Below are 20,397 nucleotides of genomic sequence, written 5' to 3'. Positions count from 1 at the left end.
GGAGGGTGGCTGTGTGGTTAAGGCTTTGGACTAAGATTTGGGAGATCTGGGTCCAATTCCCAGTTTAGCCACATAGTCTGTACGTGACCTTATGCAAGGCACTTGATTCATCCTGTGCCTCTGTGTAGAATGGGGCTAGGAGTTCCCTCCTCATGGGGGAGAGGGGAGGTGAGGAGAGGTTGTTAAGCAGGTGCTCGGTATGAGGATGATGAGCTGGATAATTGCCTAGGTAGAGCCGATGTTGGGATGTTCTGGTGCTGCAGGTAACTCACATGTTGCATAGACAGAAGTAGCTTCAGGCATCTCCCTGCCAGCTGTCGTTTCACACAAGATGAGAAGGCTCATGCTGTCAGACAGAGCTGCCATGGGCGAGGTTCGGATTATGCCATTCACCCTCTCCCCATGTATGACCAGGGTTCCCTGTGTCATCTCACGTCTTGCTGCAGCATTGCCAAGCTGTGACCTTCCTTCTCTGCTCACCTGGCCAGAACTCTCACCAAATGCTGCAGCTACAACATGACCCTTCTGGCCTGGATGCCTGCAGTTCCCCTACGCTCCCCTGTCCATTTGGAATGCTGCTGCTAAGGTCATCTGCCTGGGTCGTCACCCCGGCCACAGCACCCCTCCCTTGGCTACCCCTCTTCCAACACAGATGTCTCTCCTCACTCTGGCAAACCCTTCCCCCCTCCACCTTGCACAGCTTAGCCCCCGACGTCTCCCCACCTACTATCATATCACAAGGTCAGAGAGACCCCACCCTCCTTAGCCTGATTCCCCATAATCCCCGCCATCCTCCCTCCTCATGCTGGAGAAGCTCCCTGAGTAGATCCATAAAGCCAGCAGCTCATCCTGCTTCAAATCCCTCCCCAGCGCCCCGCTCTGGGATGATGCAGATAAGAAACTGAAAGCTGGTGCTTGTTAGACTGCTGGAGAGCTGCCCTCATGTCGCTGCCTGGCCACAGATGTAGTGCAGAGCTGGTCTGTGCTGTTACTGCTGCTAGGTCCCTCCTTAAACCACAAAGTCCTTGGGGCAGTGATTCGCATTTGTTCTGTCTGTGCAGCTCCTGGCGCCCTGGTCTTGATTGAGCATCTAGATATCGTCGTAACATAAATGATAAATGACCATTATCTCAGTGTGTCCACAACACTCCCCTTTCTGGAGAAGATACCAACCTGCCCCCCACCCCTGTGACTCAAGGACCACTTGATGCCAGCTGGCAGAGGGGGACATAGAGGGACAGGGTTGCCCTGAGTTCACCAAAACAAAGCCATGTAAGGTGTCTGCTTACAGCCTGTGTCACACACATCAATCATTGTGAGACGTATGTGCAGAAAATATGTGAGGAGTTCTGGATATATGCTGAAAATGATGTTATCATTAAAAGCCGCTCAGTCATGCTTGGAGACAAACTCCTCCAGACGGGAGATGGGAGACCTTATCGCCCTGGTGCATTGTATGTGTCACACCAGAAGTCTCTTCATGAAGTGAGTCAAATGCTAATGAAGAGCTCACAGAGATTTCAGAAGCAAAGGAACGGGAAAAGGTAGACAGTGGGGGATGGGGGCCTGTTTTAAGGAGAAGATCAGAGATCTGCTCTGGTATTTCTGGGCATGCAGAGAGACACTCTGGTGACAAGAAGCTGCCAGCAAGGTCGATCTGATGAAGGGGGATCCCAGCCATGCTGGTTGAAAAGGCATGGGGGTAAACTAGGCTGCAAGAGACAGCCTGTCTTGTGGGTTAAGTTGAGGCTCTAGAAAGCGTGTTATGATTTTGTTTCATGTGTAACCCTGTGTTTCCAGTCCTCGTACCTACCATCATTGATAATAAACTCATTCTCGTTTTCACTGTGGCTGTAGCTAAGTGTGGTGTGTTAAGCGGAGTGGTGATCCTGAGTTTAAACCACTAAGCTGGTGTGCACTGTTCCTTGGAGCAAGACTCGGCGGGTTCTGTGATTGTTCTGGATCAGGGCTGAGCCCTCCAGAGTGACGCTCAGAGCACTCAGGGCTGGTGTGTGCCTATTGCTGACCTGTACAGACAGAGCGAGGCCAGCGCAGGCCTGGGAGACCAGGCTTGTGCTGTCAGAGGCTGGTGGAGTCACGGAGCTGATCCACAGCAGGCACAGACAAGACTCTCACGCTAAGAGCAAGTGGTAGCGAAGGGCCTGGGTACCGCTGGGGAGCGTCACAGTGACATAGTTGGCTGGATCTATACTCAGTTTGCTGGTTAGCGAAGGGTCACGCTCCGGGCACTTGTATACAGTTAACATAGATACCCAGAGATTCACAGGTAAAGAAAAGGTTGTGGTTTGTTGTTCTCAGTGTGTTTCTTTTGAGTAAGAGACTGGAGCAGCAGGAAAGGCAAGGTCATGCTGGATATACCAGGAAGCAGCGAGAAGTCGCTCACTCCCAGACACAGCACAGACACACCCGTACAAGGCACAGGCTCCCAGAGCTACTCTTCCTGGAGCCCTGGCCAGCTGCCACGGGCTGCTATCTGCAGCCCCGCACTCCCCAGGCCCTCCAGCTAGGACTAAGGCAAGTCTCTCTGTACAGCACAGCCTGCCTGCTTCTTTGAGTCTCTCCCTGAGCTGAGCCCTTTATATGAATCAGGTCTCTGGTGGGAGGCAGCTAATCAGTCCTGGTGGTGGCTGGGCCCTGTCTGCCCTTAAAGAGCCCGTCAGCCTGTAACAGGGCCTAGGGCTTTGATCCTCGCCGCCTGTCTCTAGGGGTTGTTGTGAGGCTGCACCTTGCTCTTAGGGCTTGTCAAGGTTCCTTCCCCACTCTGAACTCTAGGGTACAGATGTGGGGACCCGCATGAAAGACCCCCTAAGCTTATTTCTACCAGCTTAGGTTAAAACTTCCCTAAGGCACAAAGTCTTTGCCCTTGGATTAGGTAAAACGCTGCCACCACCAAGTGTTTTAGACAAAGAACAGGGAAAGGACCACTTGGAGTTCCTATTTCCCCTAAATATCTCCCCAAGCCCTTACACCCCCTTTCCTGGGGAGGCTTGAGAATAAACAAGATGAGCACAAACCCCTTGGATTTTTAAGACCCAAAAAACCCAATCAGATTCTTAAAAATCAGAACTTTATTAGAAGAACAAAAAAAAAAGATAAGAGAACAACTCTGTAAGATCAGAATGGAAGATAATCTTACAGGCAGTCTGATTCAAAACATAGGGAATCCCTCTAGGCAAAACCTTAAGTTACAAAAAGACACAAAAACAGGAATACACATTTCCTCCAGCACAGCTAATTTACAGGCCAAAATAAAGAAAACTTAAAGCATTTTCTAGCTAGATTACTTACTAACTTTACAGGAGTTGAAGGGCCATTTTGTCTGCTCTTGTACAGTTATGGGCTCTTCCAATTGTCTCTGCCCAGAGTGTTCTCCTGGGTTGGTTGGTTTTTGTAAATGCTTATGTCTTCACCTCGTGCAGCCAGTGAGCCACGCTGTCTGCACAGGTGTTTAGTGCTGTCAGTGTTGATGGCGTTAGCCCCGAGACACCCCCTCACCTCAGGTGACAGGTTTCACTGCAGCAGTTTTGCAACCTAAGAGCTACATTTTGCATCTCTCGCAAACTGTTTCCTGTACAAACATCTGGCCGTAGCCACGGTCCTCTGCTGGTTCCTAGCTTTTGGCAGAGACCACACACAACCCCTCTTGGGGAGATATTGAGCGGATGGCTGGATATCGGGGTGACATACCTGCCTGGCTCGGTCTGTGTCACATTGATGGTATGACAGGGATGCGGCTTCTCTGAGGCTGGACTTGATGGAGGTGGGGGAATGACCTGCTCACTGACGCACCCCTCCCCCCAGTGATGAGACGCGCCTTCCCGCGGAGATCCCAGAGCCGTTTCCCAGCACAGTTGCAGCAGCTTTTTCCAATGACGGAGTCTGTGGAAATGCGGCCATTGCTACTAGGCACGGACTCCCGGCTGGGCACAGGGCATGGCGTGGTCAGACCACGCACGGGCTCCCGGCTGGGCACAGGGCATGGCGTGGTCAGACCGCGCACGGGCTCCCGGCTGGGCACAGGGCACGGCGTGGTCAGACCAGGCATGGGCTCCCGGCTGGGCACAGGGCATGGCAAAGTCAGACCTGGGGCAGGCTCCTGTCTCAAGTGCCTTAGCTTTAGCCCACACCTAGGGGTCTCTGCACGGCCACTGCGAAGCATAATTCCCAGCTCAGGTACATCTACATGCGCTAGCTCTCTGTGAGCTAGGGCACTAAAAATAGCAGTGTAGTGATACAGGCAGTGGGATGGGGGAGCTACACTCCTGTTTGAAACCCTAGATCCATACTGGGGGGCTAGCCCTTTATGACTTGGCCTCCAGCCAGCTGCAGTGGCATAAATCATGTCTACACCAGGGGCTTGTAGTAAGAGCTAATATCAAGCACTTCTGCCACAGTTTGGGTCCAGTAATTGCCCGCTGTGCTGATGGACACCCCAGAGAGCAGAGTTCTCAGCAGCTGGTCCCAGCTTGTTGCTCCTTTCCACTGTGCTCTGCATGTTTCTAGGGAGAAAGTCCTGACTGCTGACCCACAGGGTTTCTGATCCCTGCCAGGCTCCATTTTCTTCAGCCTCTGGTGCCTCACACATTCCAGTGTCCACATCCCAGTGGGCTCAGGGCACCCAGCTCCTCTGCATGGAAGGGAGATGCTCCCAAGGGAATGACAGGTCTGTCTGTGGCCCCTGCTGGAGGCTGTGCCAATATGTGGCAGAAGTGGCTTGTTTCTCCCCAGCTCACAGCAGCTCATGGCCTGCTGACCAGGCACTCAAAGCAGCTGCCCTGTTTTCCCCATAAACATGCAGCTGTTTCATTACATGGAACAGAAGCAAGGGAGCCTGGGAGCTCTCCAGGCTTGCTGACAACCTCCCTTCTCCTGGTCTTTCCCCCAGGTTACCCTGAGCATCTTCGAGCTGGCCACGGCTGCCGGGATCCCATGCGACATTGACCCAGCACTGGTGACTGCACTTTCCAACCTGAAGACAGGTAAGAGCCAGGCTGGGAGCTGCCCTCTAGCCCAGTCTCCCAGTGCTGACACTGCCCTGGGTTCTGGCTGCACTCGCTCATTCAGTTGTGTTTTAACATGTGATTGTGAATTGTGACATATGCTTCTGTCCCAGTTTACAGACATGTATGCTAGAGATGTTTGTGTCTGTAACAATACTCAGCTCCCACAAGGGAGGGGCCCTGGATGGGTTAGGCCCTGTCTACACTAGAAAGTGGTAGCATTTTAACTATCCCAGTCTAGTCCAAGCAGTTCATCCCCACCCAGCGGGAATGCAGTTATTCCAGTTTAAAGGGGCTTTATTGCCAGTACAGCTATTCCTGAATGGGATGGCATCCCCCCTAGGGCTGGTGCCAGTGTGACTATATCAGTACAATATCACCCCCCACACCTGACAGGCCCAAAACAGGACACCTTTCCAGTGAGGACCAAGTCTTAGTTCGCCAAGTGCTTTGAAGATACAAGAGCTAAGGTGACCTTGAGCAAGTCACTGCCCTGCTCTGTACCTCAGTTTCCCCTCTGTAAAATGGGAATGATGATAGTGACCTTTGGGTTCTCTTCATTAACTGCTTGTTATTAGCGGAAGCCCATTAGAAGGGGGAATTGGGCAGGGATGACAAATACACCTTAATAACACACGTAGCATTGTCACAGGTGCCACAGCTGATCCAGGGATGTTCTGAGAACACAGCTGGGATCCCTGCGGCTCTGGTCCCCCAGCTGTCTGCATGCCGCCCACCGGCCTGGGACTCCCAAGGGAGCTCTCACTAACCCCACCAGTTCGGCATTTTTTTCCATGGTACACATGCAGCTTTAAGCGAATCTGAGCATTGTCAGTTATGTTCAGCAAAACTCAAGGCTCCGGAGCAGCAGGGACCTGACTCCATCTATCAAATAATTTACTGGCCTGTCACAGCTGCTGGGTGATTTTATATATATATATATATATATATATATATATATTTGTAAGTCTGTCGAGTGGCCAAGCCGGGGAGAAGAATGGACAGTGTAAATCGAGCTTATTATTGAAATCTCTGGTTGTACATCTTCTCCCTCTCTGCCTGATAGACAGCTTGTCCCCTGAGGAGGAGTACAAGTCAGCCTGTCTGCTGCTGGTCTTCGTGGCTGTATCTCTGCCGCTCCTCGCCTCCGACCCCTTCTCCATGTACAACATCGAGATGGACGGTAAGAGGCCGGGATGGGCTGCTTTCCAAACGTCGGAATCTATTCACCCGCCACACATGCCGATAAATGGCCCAGTGGCGCCATCTGTGTTTTTGCCGTCAGTGCTCCATGACTAGCTCCCCATCCTGCCCTGCAGGGGGCGTCCCAAGACACCGCCTTGCTTTCCTGGGTGAATGGCCCTGGGGCGGGGGCAAATGTTGAGGCTGCAGGGCAGTTTGTGGAAGTTCTTGTTACAAAACACACACTCCCAGGAAACGGGCCCTTGTTTCAAGTGCTGTTCCGTACTCCAACCCCAACTTGCATTAGTGGAAAGGCTGAGTGAGGTCCCGGAGCTGTTTAACACAGGCCTGACTCACATTTCAAGGGAACCTGCCCCAACTGACGTGTTTAATTATTTCCATAATTCATTTGTCAAGAAAAATACAGAAACAAAAGAAGAAAAATGCCCACTTCTCCCTGCTGGGACAGGGCTGCTCGTGCACGTCACATCAGTGACAAGCAGGGGACTTCTCAGCATTAGGCCCTGATCCTGCCCCAGGAATACAGGATTGGAAGGACCCTCGCATCCCAACTCCTACTATTGCCGGCAGCCCCGCCAGATCATCCCCTTCCTAAACACCTCAAGCTCCATCTTCCAACTCAAGAGGCTTCTTGCCTATGCGGGGGCTGTTCCTCTGATGGTTAGAAACCTGCTTCTCATTTCCAGTCTCCGTTTATCCCTGGCCAGTTTATCCCCAGGGGTTCCTGTGTCAGCCTTGTCCTTTAGCTTCAATAGCTCTGCTCCATCCCTGGCATTTCCCCCCTCGAAGGGTTTGCAGAGAGCAGCCCCCTCCCTCTCAGCCTCACTTGCTAGGCTGACCCAGTCTCCTCTGTAAGACCAGTTCGCCATCCCCTGGCCATCTTAGCAGCCCTTCTCTGTGCCTCTGCCAGTCGGTACTCATTCCCATCAACAAGGGTGGCCACAGCTGCCCCCGGTATTCCGGAGGCGGTCTCCCCAGTGCTGTGCCGATGGCATTAATTCTTCTCTAGCTCTGCTGCCAATACCTCTTCAGGCCATAAGCGCTGGACTCACCCCAGTGACTTCAGTGGGGTTGAGATGCACGTGTGTAAGTGCTCCCAGGATCGGGCCCTTAGAGGCGGGGGTGGTGTCTTTATAGCAGAGCTGGGGGTGCACTGGGGGTGCTGTAGGGAGACAAGCCGAGCCTCCCTGTCCAGACACAGTTCAGTGAGCTGTGAGTGCCAAGCCCCCCGTCTCCTTCTCCCTGCAGGTTACAGCAACAATATCCACTGCCTGGCCAAAGCCATCATCCAGGTGTCTGCCGCGCTCTTCACCGTCCACAGCAAGAACATTGAGACGCACCTCAAGGAGTTCCTGCTGGTGAGAGGCTGCGGGCAGGTCTAATTCCACGCAGCGGGCTTGTGTGCCAGGTGTACTGCCCCTGAGGGCATGCTGGGAGTACTGCACCCTAGAGCGTACTGGGAGTATTGCACTCTAGAGCGTACTGGGAGTACTGCCTCCAAGGGCGTGCAGTGAGTACTGCTCCCAAGGATGTACTGGGAGTACTGCCTCCAAAGGTGAACTGAATGGTTCTCCCCAGCTGAACTGGTGCTTGCAGAATGTGGGTTATGAAGTGCTCAGTGAATTCATAGCTACCTCTTGCTTCTAGGTGGGCCATGCCCGAGACAGTCTGTTTATCCTCCAAATGGTCCAACCCAGGCACATGGGAATGGCCAGGGATTCAGCTACTCCAGTGTCCTGCCTGACAGCTGGTAGCTCCCCAGCTAAGGCCAGAAGGGACCATTCTGATCACCCAGTCTGAGCTCCTGCCTAGCACCGGCCAGAGAGCCTCACCCACAGTGACCACAGCAAATACTGCCTGGGTCCCACGAGGTGGGTCATCATTGGTCCCCTCCTAGGCACTGCCAGGTGTTTAGCAAGCATGAAGGCAGCCAGGGGTCTGTGGGGGATGGCATCACCCTGCAGCAATCACAGCACAGGGATGTGGGAGGGGAAGGCCGGCTGGACCTGCCTGATTCATCTCCCACTGACTTTGGATTCGGGGTTCCGAGGGGCCTCCCGCTCCCAGGTGTCTGGCATTGGAGGAGGCTGGCATTGGGGGAAGGGTGACAGCCCCAGTAGGCGGCTGTCCCTGCTGCCCTGCCAGACAGGAAGCTGGCATGGAGTGTCCAATGCGATAGGGATGGACACAGCCACCTGTGTTCCAGCCAGGCCACCTCCCTGCCAGGGATTCCCACTGGCAGCAACAGAGCAAGTAGCTGACATGCTAGCTGGTTCCCTTCTCCTGCCTGGCACCCAGCAGCTCCCCATGCAAGTGATGGGGAACCCATCCCCACCGTATCTGCGCATTAGGAGAGTCACTGAGCACACTAGAGCCCCCTCCCCCTCATCTCCATCTCAAGCAGCCAGTGGGAGCTGTGGGGCTGAGCTGCTGTGGAAATCTGGCCATTGCTGGCAAGAACATGAATCTTATCAGTGAGTTCTGCTAGCTGAGATTTTAACTGAGAACAGTTCCAACCCGTCCACATGGGGTGTGCATGTGCCTGAGGGCTCTATGGGGTCTCGTCATTAGCCAAAGGTGACTTGGGGTCAGGACTCCTGGGATCTACTCCGAGTGCTGAAGGGAGTGTGGGCCCAGAGTAAGCAGCAGTCTGGGAGGCAGGACTCCGGGCTTCTATTTTGAGGAACAGAGTGTGGACTATTGGTTAGAGCTGGGGGCCTGGCAATCAGGATTCCTGGGTTCTATTCCTGATCCTACTGTGGGAGCTTGGGCAAGTCCCTTCTCTTGGCCCCAGTTGTTCCCTTCTGTAAAAGGGGGGTGATACTGACCAGTCTGTGGGTGTACATTGACATGTGCAAAGTGCTTTGGGTTGCTAGAGGCAGCCAGGGGCTGAGAATTGAGGACATCAAATTGAGCTCTTATGGCCAGCCAAGGGTGAGTCCCTTCTCAGTGGCCTGCAGCCGGAGGGGTAGAGCTGCCAGGCTGCTCGGCTGGCCCCCAGTTATAGCAGGAGGTGATAGCCACATCCATAAGAATGACTTGGGGGGCCACTGTTTGTGGGTTCCACCTCAAGGCTCCTGGGCCTGATTTTCAGAAGGTGCTGAGCATCCACTGCTCATATTGGTTTAGCTGGTGTTTTATCTTCTCAGCACCCCTCAGAATCAGAGCTGTGGGGGGATATCCGCTGGGGGGATAACTTCAGCACAGAGAAGGTTTGTACCCTCACTTTCACACCTGCAAAATGCCCGGCAGGCACACGGCTGGGTCCTGGCACCCCTAACCCTTGATTGGCTTCAGAGGAGCCCGCGGGGGGGGGGGGGGGCTGAGCAGAGAAGGGTACAGCTAAGTGGGATGGCTGGCTTCTGGCAGTTATGTAATGGTGTTTGATGCCAGCCCAGAGTTTGGTGCTGTTATCTCTCTTCAGGTTTTCTCTTATTCACAGCCCTTCAGTGGGGGCAAAAAACCACAGCTGACTGAGCTTGATACATTTCTGGTGGGGATGGGATGATGGGACTGCCCACAATGGCATGTAGCCAGTCTGTGACAGCTAGCAGCAAATATCTCCAATGGCCAGTGATGGGACACTAAATGGGGAGAGCTCTGGGTCTTGCCCACATGCTCAGGGTCTAAGATCACCATATCTGGGGTTGGGAAGGAATTTTCCCTCAGGTCAGATTGGCAGAGACCGTGGGGGGTTTCGTCTTCCTCTGCAGCATGGGGCATGGGTCACTTGCAGGTGTAAACTAGTGTAAATGGCGGATTCTCTGTAACTTGAAGGCTTTACATCCTGATTTGTGATTCTATGTAGTCTGAGCTCCTGCCTAGCCCAGGCCACGGCACTGCCCGGGGCTAATTCCTGGTTGAGCCGGAGCATAACAAGGACGAAGTTTATGGCCTAGTGCATGGAGCAGTCCAGTCACTCTGGCGGGGAAAGGAACTCTTCTGGGCGGTCCAAAGTGGATGGTGGCTTCATTTAAAATCCAGGTGGATGATTCCCAAATGAGTCCAGCTGGGCTGGCTGGGAAGCCAGTTCCCCCCTGAACAAACAGGGTGCAGACTGAACATGGGGTAAAGGCTGGCTGGAGGCTCTGGCATAGGCTGGTGGGTAAGGCCCAGGCTAGGATTTGGGAAGAGCTGTGTTCTAATCCTGGCTCTGCTACTGACCTGATGTGTGACCTTGGACAAGTCACTTCACCTGTCTCTGTGCCCCCTCCCCTTTGTCTGTTTTCTCCACTGTAAGGTCTTTAGGACAGGGGCTGTCTCCCAGTGTTTACATGGCCAGCCCTGTCCTTTGGGTCTCTAGGCCTGCTGTACTATAACAGAAATTAATTAACCATGCCCCAGGGGAGGGTAGCAGGGAGCTGCTGCTGCTGCTGTCAATAAACAGTGATTCCTTCCCCGGGGAGTTCTTGTTTGAGCTCTTCAGAGGCATTTAAATTCCTTCCTAGGAAAGAGAAACAAGCAAGAGCCTTTGGAGAGCAATAAGATGGCATATTGGATAAGCTTGCAATTTACTCCTATCTGCACAGCTCAATCTTGGCAGGGTTTTGCCTGCCCATCTGTTAAACTGGGGGAATTTAGCGAGGGACAAGCCACTGCCTGGTTCCCAGTGCCTCCTGGTTCTTTTCTCTCCGAGTGTTTCAGACTTTTCATGCTTTTGAGCCCTTGCTCCGTGCAATTCTGGAGTCCCAAGGCCAGACACCAGGGAAAATCTCTGTGCCATTCTCCCTGGCTCGCAGTAAGTGATTGACAGAGGAATTGGGGGATTGGAAAAGACTTGTGCATCAGACTATTATTTTTGGCCTGTGGGAAAACAGCCAGCTAGGGAGTGAACCTGATTCATTGTTGATGAGAAACATCAGAGATCGCAAAACGAGCCAGCGCCATACTTTCTGTGGACGAGTTTCACCTGCAGCCACAAACCCTGCTGAGAGCTCAGGGATCAGCTGCTGGTTTAGGTCTGGCCTGGGTGATAGTAACCAAAAGCTGGCATCTCCTGATGGCCCACAATGTGTAACGAGTTGTTAATTCTCAGTTCACTTCCTACTGAAGAAGCATCACAGTGTAACAGACTTGTAAATTGTGCATCGGTCTAGCTTAGTCATTGCTATAACATCTGTGCATCTCCCAATCTTTAATGTATCTATCCCCACATGCACCGCGGGGGCAGGGCAGGGCTAGCATCCCCATCATATGGCTGGGGAATTGAGGCACAGAGAGACTAAGGATATGTCGACACTGTTATTAAATGCATGCGTGCCTGGCCTTTGTCAGCTGACTCGGGTTCGGGCTCTGGGGCTGTTGAATTGTGGTGTAGATATTAAGGCTCATGCTTGAGCACAGACTCTGGGACCCACCCCACTTGACACCACAGTTAAACAGCCTCATAGCCCATGTCAGCTGACAAGGCCAGCTGTGGGTGTTTAACTGCAGTGTGGACATACCTCAAGTAACAGTCATGCAGGAAGTCTGTGTCAGAACAGGGAACTGAAACTGCATTTCCCCTAGTGTTTCCCTGGTCCACCTAGAGGATAACAGACTACTACCGTTGCCAGCTAACAATACCTCAGTCTCAATCATTCCTAGCTCTTGAAGTGCCTTACAAAGGAGGGCAGTATCATGGTCCCTATTTTACAGGTGGGAATCCAAGGCAGAGAGTTTTGCCCAAGGTCACCCAGTAGGGTGGCCATATTTCCCTATGCTGAACACGGGACACCTGGTAAAATTACTCATATTCAAGCGAGTTCTACGGCAACCAATCAGAGCTGTGCCTTACAAACGCTCAGATTAACATCAAGGTGACTGAGCTCCTGTTAAAAAGAAATCCTGCGTAGTTGGATTCTTTTTATTTAGCTTCTTATCTTTCAGGCTTTAGGGTTCACACAGGGAGAGTTGACACACACGCTCTCCCGTACACCTCTCTCACATAGGGGAGGCGTCTTCCCAAGGCAACACGTGGGGCAGGGGCATGCAGGGTCACATGCGCCACCCCCTCAGATTTCTGCCAGGATTCACAGCAGAATGTGGCCAGCAACAGCCTTTTGGGCGGGAGGGAAGGGATGGGAGCTGTCTCCAGGTGCGGGGTGCATGGGTGTGGGCATGTGGGTGTGTTTGTGCGCATGATGTGGCCTGTGTCTTCGCAGAGCTCATCTCCAAATCACCCCGCCTGGTGGATGGAAGCAGCTTGTCCCTTCTGGCCCACACAGTGTTGAAAGGCAGCTAACACCTCCAGGCTGTTGCTGGCCACCAGCATAATCCAGATGCCTCCTGTCCCATGGCTACAGCATGGGCAGGAAGGGGTTAAGCCCTAAGGATGCATTGTGCACCAGGGCCCACAGAACCTGACTGCAGGGGCTTCAGCAAACCAGGCCAGAGAGGTGGCTCAGCAGAGAAGGGTGCTTAGGGGACAGAGCAGCCCCATACTCCCTGGGGGGCGGGTGAAGAGGGTTCTAAGCCCCTGCGCTGTGCGGGGCTTTGGCACATGCAGGGCTTGGCTTCTCCTGGTCAGCGCCCTGGGCAGGGGGGTCTTGGGCTTTCCTGGGGCGCCAGCCCAGCCAGAGGCAGTGGGGGAATGAAGGAGCCTGCCGGCCAGGCTGCTGGTAGCTGAGCACTCTGACCAGGGGCTGGTTCTTTGCACGGTGCTGGAAGTGGGACGGGCTCCGCCAGGGAGCAGGGGGGCAAAGGGGCAAAGCAGGGAGAGGACAGCGAGAGGGGGAACACGTAAAGGGCCGATGGGTGGGCAGTAGAGGTGACATGTAACCAGCTGGCACTGGCCCGCACTCACCAGTCACCGCAGCTTGCAGTGCACAGCCAATCCCAGCCGGAAAAGAGACAGGAAGCAGGTCCCTGCTGGCTGAGAGCCAGCACCAGCAGAGGCTGCGCTGACAGACCAGCAGGGAGAGCGGCCAGCCCTGCATGCTGCAGCTTTGCCCAGCCACCAGCCTTGCACACCCACCCCCTTCGTTGGCCACTGAACCCCCCACTCACCGCTGGTGGGCAGGTGGCTGGCAAGCAGGGATCCGGCCAACAGCAGGACCCGCCCGTACTGATGACAGGGGAGACAGAAAATACAGGATAATTTGCCCGCTTTTAAGAAAAAGTCAGGAGGATTTAAATATGGGACTGACCCTTTCAAAACAGGATGTCTGGTCACCTTATTACCCAGCAGGAAGCCAGGACTACAGGCCTAGTCTCCTGGGTCCTAGTGCAGTGCTGTATCCACGAGGCCAGGGTTCTCAAACTTCATTGCACTGTGACCCCCTTCTGACAACAAAAATCACTACACGACCCCAGGAGGGGAGACTGAAGCCTGAGCCCACCCGAACCCTGCTGGATTCCAAAGCCTGGTGGGGCCAAAACTGAAGCCCAAGGGCTTCTGTCCCAGATGGGGGGCCTGTAACCTGAGCCCTGCCACCCAGGGATGATGCCCTTGGGCTTGGGCTTTGGCCCCAGCAAGTCCAGCAAGGCAGCCCTGGTGACCCTATTAGAACGAGGCCCTGACCTACTTTGAGATCCTGACCCGCTGCACTAGGCTAAGGGTCTGGCAGGCCCAAGCCACCGAGTGACTGGCATGGTTCAGCTGCTGAGGGGGGCTGGTTACTCAGGCCTGCTCCTGATCTTGCTTGCACTGGTGTATCTCCATTTACTGCAATGAAGCTGCTCCTAACTGACCTCGGTGTGTGTGAGATCAGATACATTGACGTATTCTCATGTGGCGGAGGGCAGACCCCTGCATCAATGTGCACATTCTACAGGGAGGAAATCCAAGCACTTTGCAAAGCCCAGGCACTGGTGGAGGAGTGGAGAGCCTCACAGCTGGCTGGTAGTGAGAGCATGCCAAGGGCAGGCAGCGCTGAGCTCTCAGCTGCGGGGGGCAGCTGAAAACAAACCATCTGTGCTCTGCATGCCCGTTCGCTGCCTGCTGCTGCACACTCATCGGCCAGCACAGAGATCTGGAGACAGATGCAGGGCATGGGGATGTGTCCAGGCATCTGCAGAGATAAATAATGCGGAGGACTGGTGCCAAGCCCGGGTTGCCCTTCACAGGGGGCATGAAGAATCACAGAGCCTGTTAGATCATCAGTGCCGTCCCCCTGGGCAGCTAACAGCCCACAACAGCTGGGAATGTTTCAGGGGTGGGGATTCCATCACACCATGGCTTGGGGCCAGTGGTGCAGGCGACTCACTGGGGGCGCTGTTCTCGTCCACCCCAGTGTCCCGGCATGGAGCAAAGGGGTGCTTGCTTGCGGAGATGTCAGTCTGTCTGTTTTGGCCTGTTCTACACTTAAAAGTTTAGGTCGATGTAGCTGTAGCGCTCAGGGGTGTGTGATCAACCCCCAGTGGAGATGCAGCCAGGTCGAGGGAAGAATGTTTCCATCAAGCCAGCTACCGTCCCTCGAGGGGCTGTGAGGGGCTCCTAGCACAATGGAAAAACCCCTTCTCTTGCTGTAGGAAGTGCTGACAATATGCCACTACAATAGCTTGTCTACAGCACTGTTGCAGACCCGGTCATGTAGACGTGGGCTCAGACTGTAATCTCCTGCACATGGCAGCACTAACCACGCAGCTCCCAGGCTGTTGGAGGGGGTTGAGCTGGGAGTGGGCCCAGGCCTCTGGAAGAAGCAATTCTGACTGTGTGAGTGGCAGAGAGGGGCCGAGGAGACCGGGCCGTGGCTTGCCCCCCCCAAACCACAGCTGGCTGGGATCGGGGGGATGTTGTATCCCGCACATGGACTGGCGAGGCGGGTGGAAGTGGAGGTATGAGTCTGGGCCCAGCGAGGGTGATCAGATGTCCCGATTTTATAGGGACCGTCCCGATATTTGGGGCTTTTTCTTATATAGGCTCCTATTACCTCCCACCCCGTCCCGATTTTTCACACTTGCTGTCTGGTCACCCTAGGCCCAGCACTAGGGAGAGCAAAGCCAGCCTTTCACCTGGGTGTGTGTCAACATCCCCTGAGTCTGGGAGCCTCTGGCTGCCCCTCTCTTTGTGCCCTGCATGGGGAGCTGACCCGGTTCTGAGATTCAGCTAATGGGATTGGACAGGTGGGGAGGGACTGTCAAAAGTGCTGAACACCCAGCAGCTCCCCCTGACAGCAATGGAGAATTCCCCTTCCCCTACTGCAAACAATGGAGAATCCCCCTCCCCCACACTGAGAACAATGGAAAATCCCTCTCCCCCTGCTGTGAACATTGGAGAGCCCTCTCCCCCACTGCAAACAATGATGAGTCCCCCTCCCGCCCCCACCACTGCAAACAATGGAGAATCCCTCCAGTAGGAGCAATGGAGAACCCCCCCCCCGCCACCCCTCGAACAATGGGAGCTAAACCCTTTTGCAGCTCTGGCCAATGCACAGTTGGCAGCTGACCAGGTGCCCCATGAGCATTTTCACCTTGCTCCTCCTGCCCAGCTAAGGCTGGTGTCAGAGACAGTCTCCCAGCCCAGATGTCTCTTTGGTCCCATTGATCCTGGTGAAGGCAGGTCACTGATTTGCTCTGTCACAAGCTCCCTGATGTTCCAGTTCCAAGCTCCAAAAGGGCCTGGCGCTAGCTCCCTGCCAGCTCGGAGCTTCCCCAGCTGGTCCCCAACCCAGGGGCCAGGAAAGGGGGTGGGTGAAGAGCCGCCTCCCTGTGCCCAGTGAGTCTCTACTTCAGGCACGCTTTCCCCCTCTCCAGGCTCGGTGCCAAACTGGGGCTGGAATAGGAGCCGTCAGGGCCCCTGCTCGGGGCAGGCCTCTGCCCTGCCCCATCCCCAGGCACTGGAGAAGCCAACAGGTCTTAATCTTTAGAGCTAGTTTTCATTACTGAGACATGTTTAGCAAGGTTCAGCCCCTCAGGTGCCCTCGGCGCCCTTCCCCACGCACTGCGGACACTCCACCCCTTCCCCGCCACGCCCCAGGGGCATTGCCCTAGGCCCTAGCCCAGCCACGCTCTGCAAAGCAACAGACCCGGCCAGGGGGCTCTGTGGGTTCGCTTCCCTCATTAACTGGAGACTCTGCTGAGGCGCCGCGGGCAGAGCCCGAGAGCTCATCTCTCTCTCCCTCCTCACAGCTGGCGTCCGTGAGCCTCCTGCAGCTGGGACAAGAGACCGACAAGCTCCGATCCAAGAACCGTGAATCCATCTCCCTGCTGATGCACCTGGTGAGGCCTCTGCGCGCTGGGGACAATGGACAGATCCCCCTGGCAGACACTTGGGCTAAGAGGCACCCCCAGGCACGCTGGGCCTGGGTAGGATTTGGGTGGCCTGGTGCTGAGCTGCTCCCAGACTGGAGGTGAGGCTGGGCTCCCAGAGAGCTTTCAGCCATGAGCTCCTGCACCTGCCTCCTTATTCCCAGGGCAGGGGATAAAAGCAGTCAGCGGAGCAGAGACAGGCTCCCTTCCCAGGCCTTGGGTTAGGTTTCAGGCTGTCCCCCTACAGCCTGGGCTTTCCAGCTGCCCTGGTGCTGCTGGGGGCAGAGCAGGGCGAGCTGCTTCCGGTGGTTCTCACATCCAGCCCCAGTGGTGGGCCATGGCCTCCCAGGTGACTGCTCTCTCATGGCAGCCTGATCTGTCCCCTCCTGGGGACCGAGCTGCTGTCTCTGGGGTGAGATCATGGCCCCATAGATGGACAGAGCCCCTGTCTCTTTGCTCACCCGGCCCCCTGTGTAGGCGAGTGCTCTGGCACTCAGCGGGGGTCGAACCCCCAACACCACACACAAGCCCCTGCCACTGCACAAGGAAAGCTGCTGCAGTGCCTGGGGCCAGCGCTAGTGGGCACTGTGCCCACGCCCCTCAGTCAGTGCATTCCACAGTCACCCTGCCAGGCCCAGGTTTCCCCGAGGAGTCGGAGAGCAGGCGGTAGGCAGGCTGCGTCCGGAGCTCAGCAAATGGCTCATACAGCTACTGCCTCTTGCCCTGCACTGCCAGGGCCCTGGTGTGTGCTCCTCACTGGTCCCTGGTGGATGGTTTTGGAACTGTGGGTACTGTTGGCCCTTACTTGGATTTACCCTCGGTGCGGCTGCTGAGTTGCTGTCAGAGGAGTCCGGGCTTCAGTCCCTAGAAATTTAGATCAGCAGGTCCAGCCTCTTCTTCAGTGGGCTGAGATCACAGCATGCACCCAGCCTCCCCTGTCCCCCACTTCCTAGCTGCTCTCCATTGGGGAGAGACCCCTCCTTGGCCGTTTAATGCACCTGTCTTTCCCCTGTAATGTGTGGGGCAGGGGGTGCAGGTGAGAGGGGGTCTCTAAGAAGGCAGCTGCTACCCCTGGAGCTGCCCCATTGGCACCAGACTCTGTACCCCCTTGCGCCAGGCAGTCCCACCCCCCGTGCAGGCTGGGCAGCCAGCTATCTGTCTCCATTAGCACTGGAAGGATATTGATTTCTGCCCTGATGGGAGGAGACGGCTGTGTCTGGGGATGGCGAGGGCTCCCCTGTCTGCTGCCCGTGATTGGTATTCGGGGAGCAGGGTGTTGGCAGCAAAGCAATTTAAATGCAAATGTTTCAATCCAGAGCTTGTGAATGAGGCTGCCTGGGCTCATTGTCCCCATCTGGGGAGAGTGCTGCTGAGCCCAGCACATGGGCTTTGTGCCTAGCTCGGCTGCTGAGCCAGACCCATGGGCCTATGACACCTAGGCGGGCAAGCACGGAGCCTGGCAGCAGGGCTGCAGCCGGGTGAGAGGGAAATTCCACAGCTGGGTTAGGGGATGCTGGATTCCGTGGCTGTTGCAGTCCATGTCCACTCTGAGCCCCCCCCATCCCCTTGGGTGCCTGGGGGGGATGGGCCGCCCCATGCAGCATTGCCTGGGGAGCAGGGACTGCAGAGTGGGCACAGGCCCTGGGCTCATCCCTGGCCAGGGCCCAGGGGTTCTGGAACGAGAGGTGCTGGGGAACCAGTACAAACGGTTCTTACACCCCTGTCCCTGGCTCCTTGGTCTTGTGAATGGAGGGTGCTGGGTCCATCTCCCCTGACCCACATGCACTAGAGACAGAAGGAAACCCATTGGCCCCCCTCTCCATTCCTCCAGCGCTGGTGTCAGAGGCTCCCCTCTCACCCAGCCTCTCCCTGCTGGGAAGATTCAGGGGAGACATTCTGCCCCCGGCTTGATGCCCCGTCCTCGTCCCCCAGCCACGGGTGATGGCTAGGTGTGCTGTGGGGGAAGGGGGAGCTGCCAGTTATGATCCCACGCCCATCTCCCAGTCTGCCCACCCTGCTCTGCCAGGGCTTTCAGGGAAGGAAGGCCCCATCCAAGGAGCGGGCTAAGCCCTTTTGAATGTGAACGCTGTGCTTGACTCTCCTGGAGACATGGCCCAGCTTTCCCCTGATGTCCAGCCGTCACAGGCCCCTCCCGGCCCCTCATTCCCCAGGGGCAGCACTGTTCTTTCTTTCTGAAGCACTTTTTCTCAAGGGTCAGTGTGAATTTCTGCCACAGCTGGAGCCTTAACATCTGCAGAGCAAAAAGGAGGGCAAGAGACTCAGTTATGGACACTGGTCTCCCCTGCCTCGCTGTTCCATGCAAAGGGTGCCAGGACTCCTGGGTTCTATCCCCTGCATTGCCATTGCCTTGCTCCCTGACTTCAGGAAAGTCACCGCTCCCCTCTCTCGCCTGTTGCCCTGCAGGATCACAGATTAATGAATTATCCCTTCTTCACTGCTGTAGGTCACCCCCTAGTACAGATGGGTGAACTCAGGCACAGAGCAGAGATGAGTTCCCCAGGGAGACAGGGGAGAACCCAGGTCTGCTGAGTCCCCAGGCAGTCCCTTAGCCACCAGCCCAGCCTTTCCCCCTGACATTCCCTGCAGCTGGTCCTTTACTCCTGACTCGCTAGGGTGCCCAGTCCCTGAGGTCTACATGCCCAGCCACATGGCTCTCTCTAGGGCAATTGCTATTATTACTGCCAGTCCTGCTGCTGGCCACCCCATGAAATACCCAGAGGTCTCCAGAAGGCCCATGTGGCAGCCATGCCCAGGGTTCCCCTGCTCTGTGGGGCAATTTGCTGGGACACGCGGTGGGGACAGGCCCTGATGCTGCTCTTCTGCGTGTCTCTTTCAGATCGTGGAGGAGTCGTCCTTCCTGACGGTCGACATGCTGGAGACCTGCTTCCCCTATGTGCTGCTCCGCAATGCCTACCACGAGATGCACAGGGCTTTCCTGCTGAGCAAACTCCCTGCCCACTGACAGCTGCAGCCTGGGCTCCCCACTCCCTTTGCCCACCCCTTCCCTGACGCATTGCAAATGAGCGCACCTTCCAGGTCGTGGAGCGGCCTCCCATATTGCCATAGGGCTTAAGGGCTGTACATATTTGCATACCCATGTGTGATGCTGGCAGAGCAGGTGCCAGCTCATGCCAGAGCCCCAGGCCAATTCCCTTGTGTATCAGTGTAGATCAAAGTGATTGTTAAATGTATAAGAGTGTAGCTGGTGTTGAAACTTCATGAAAACTAGTGGGATGTTTCTTGTATTGTTTTCACTTCTCTGTATCCCATTATAATGGAGTAGCAAACATTTATATTGTGTTTTCCTCTGTAACTAAATAACCCAGCAAACAAATCATCAAACGAGAAAGAAGCCTTGTGCAGTGCTAATAAAAAACTTTCACAGCATGGTCATTGTGTGTGATGACCAGAGGTCAAAGCTTGCAAATGAATTCCGCACTCACTGTCATCAAAGGAAAAGCCCTCGTGGGTAGTGACCCTGACAGCTTGTTTTCTGTGAGAAGCTGGAAGTCTGGATTCAAGGAAAGATCTCTCATCTCTAGACTGTATGGACTCTGACAGGGAAGTGTAGCAGATGCAAAGCAGAGATTCCTAGAGACAATCTGGGTACCCTGAAAAGACTTTTAGAAAACTGTCAGTTTATTACATGACTGCCACCATTTGGCATTACTAACTGTGAATCACCTGTGTGTGTAGTTCACCTGCTTTAACATCTCTATAACTCTCATTTCCTTTTCTTAGCTAATAAATCTTTAGTTTACTGTGGAATTGGCTGCCAGCGTTGTCTTTCTTGTAAGATCTAAAGTACAATTGATCTGGGGTAAGTGACAGCCAGTCTCTTGGGAGCAACCTAAATGTGCTGTGATTTTTAGTGTAAGTAATCATCTTATCACAAAGTCCAGTTTGTATGGGCAGCAAGATAGACTGGAGAGTCTGAGTGGAGGGTCTGTGATTCCATGGTAAGGCTGATACAGCAATTCAG

The 20,397-nt window shown here is 54.9% G+C and overlaps 1 protein-coding gene across 2 annotated transcripts in view; it reads left to right on the top strand.

Annotated features, from left to right (window-relative positions):
- Nucleotides 1–20,183, top strand: part of NCKAP1L (NCK associated protein 1 like) — a 70,887-nt gene extending 50,704 nt beyond the window's left edge. Inside the window, exons 27-31 of one of the 2 annotated variants that reach the window (XM_038378851.2) lie at nucleotides 4,907–5,000; nucleotides 6,088–6,204; nucleotides 7,473–7,582; nucleotides 16,275–16,364; nucleotides 19,252–20,183. In XM_038378851.2, coding sequence (XP_038234779.1) covers nucleotides 4,907–5,000; nucleotides 6,088–6,204; nucleotides 7,473–7,582; nucleotides 16,275–16,364; nucleotides 19,252–19,377 — 537 coding nt within the window. In that variant the 3' untranslated portion in view covers nucleotides 19,378–20,183. Of the gene's footprint in view, nucleotides 1–4,906; nucleotides 5,001–5,491; nucleotides 5,615–6,087; nucleotides 6,205–7,472; nucleotides 7,583–16,274; nucleotides 16,365–19,251 lie in introns of those variants that run through there. The other variant, XM_043506800.1, reaches the window with a different exon arrangement.
- Nucleotides 20,184–20,397: the final 214 nt, after the last annotated feature.

This window comes from Dermochelys coriacea, chromosome 20, assembly GCF_009764565.3.
Source record: "Dermochelys coriacea isolate rDerCor1 chromosome 20, rDerCor1.pri.v4, whole genome shotgun sequence".
In the NCBI taxonomy this organism is placed as follows: domain Eukaryota; kingdom Metazoa; phylum Chordata; order Testudines; family Dermochelyidae; genus Dermochelys; species Dermochelys coriacea.
This window is presented reverse-complemented; position numbering and strand designations above follow the sequence as displayed.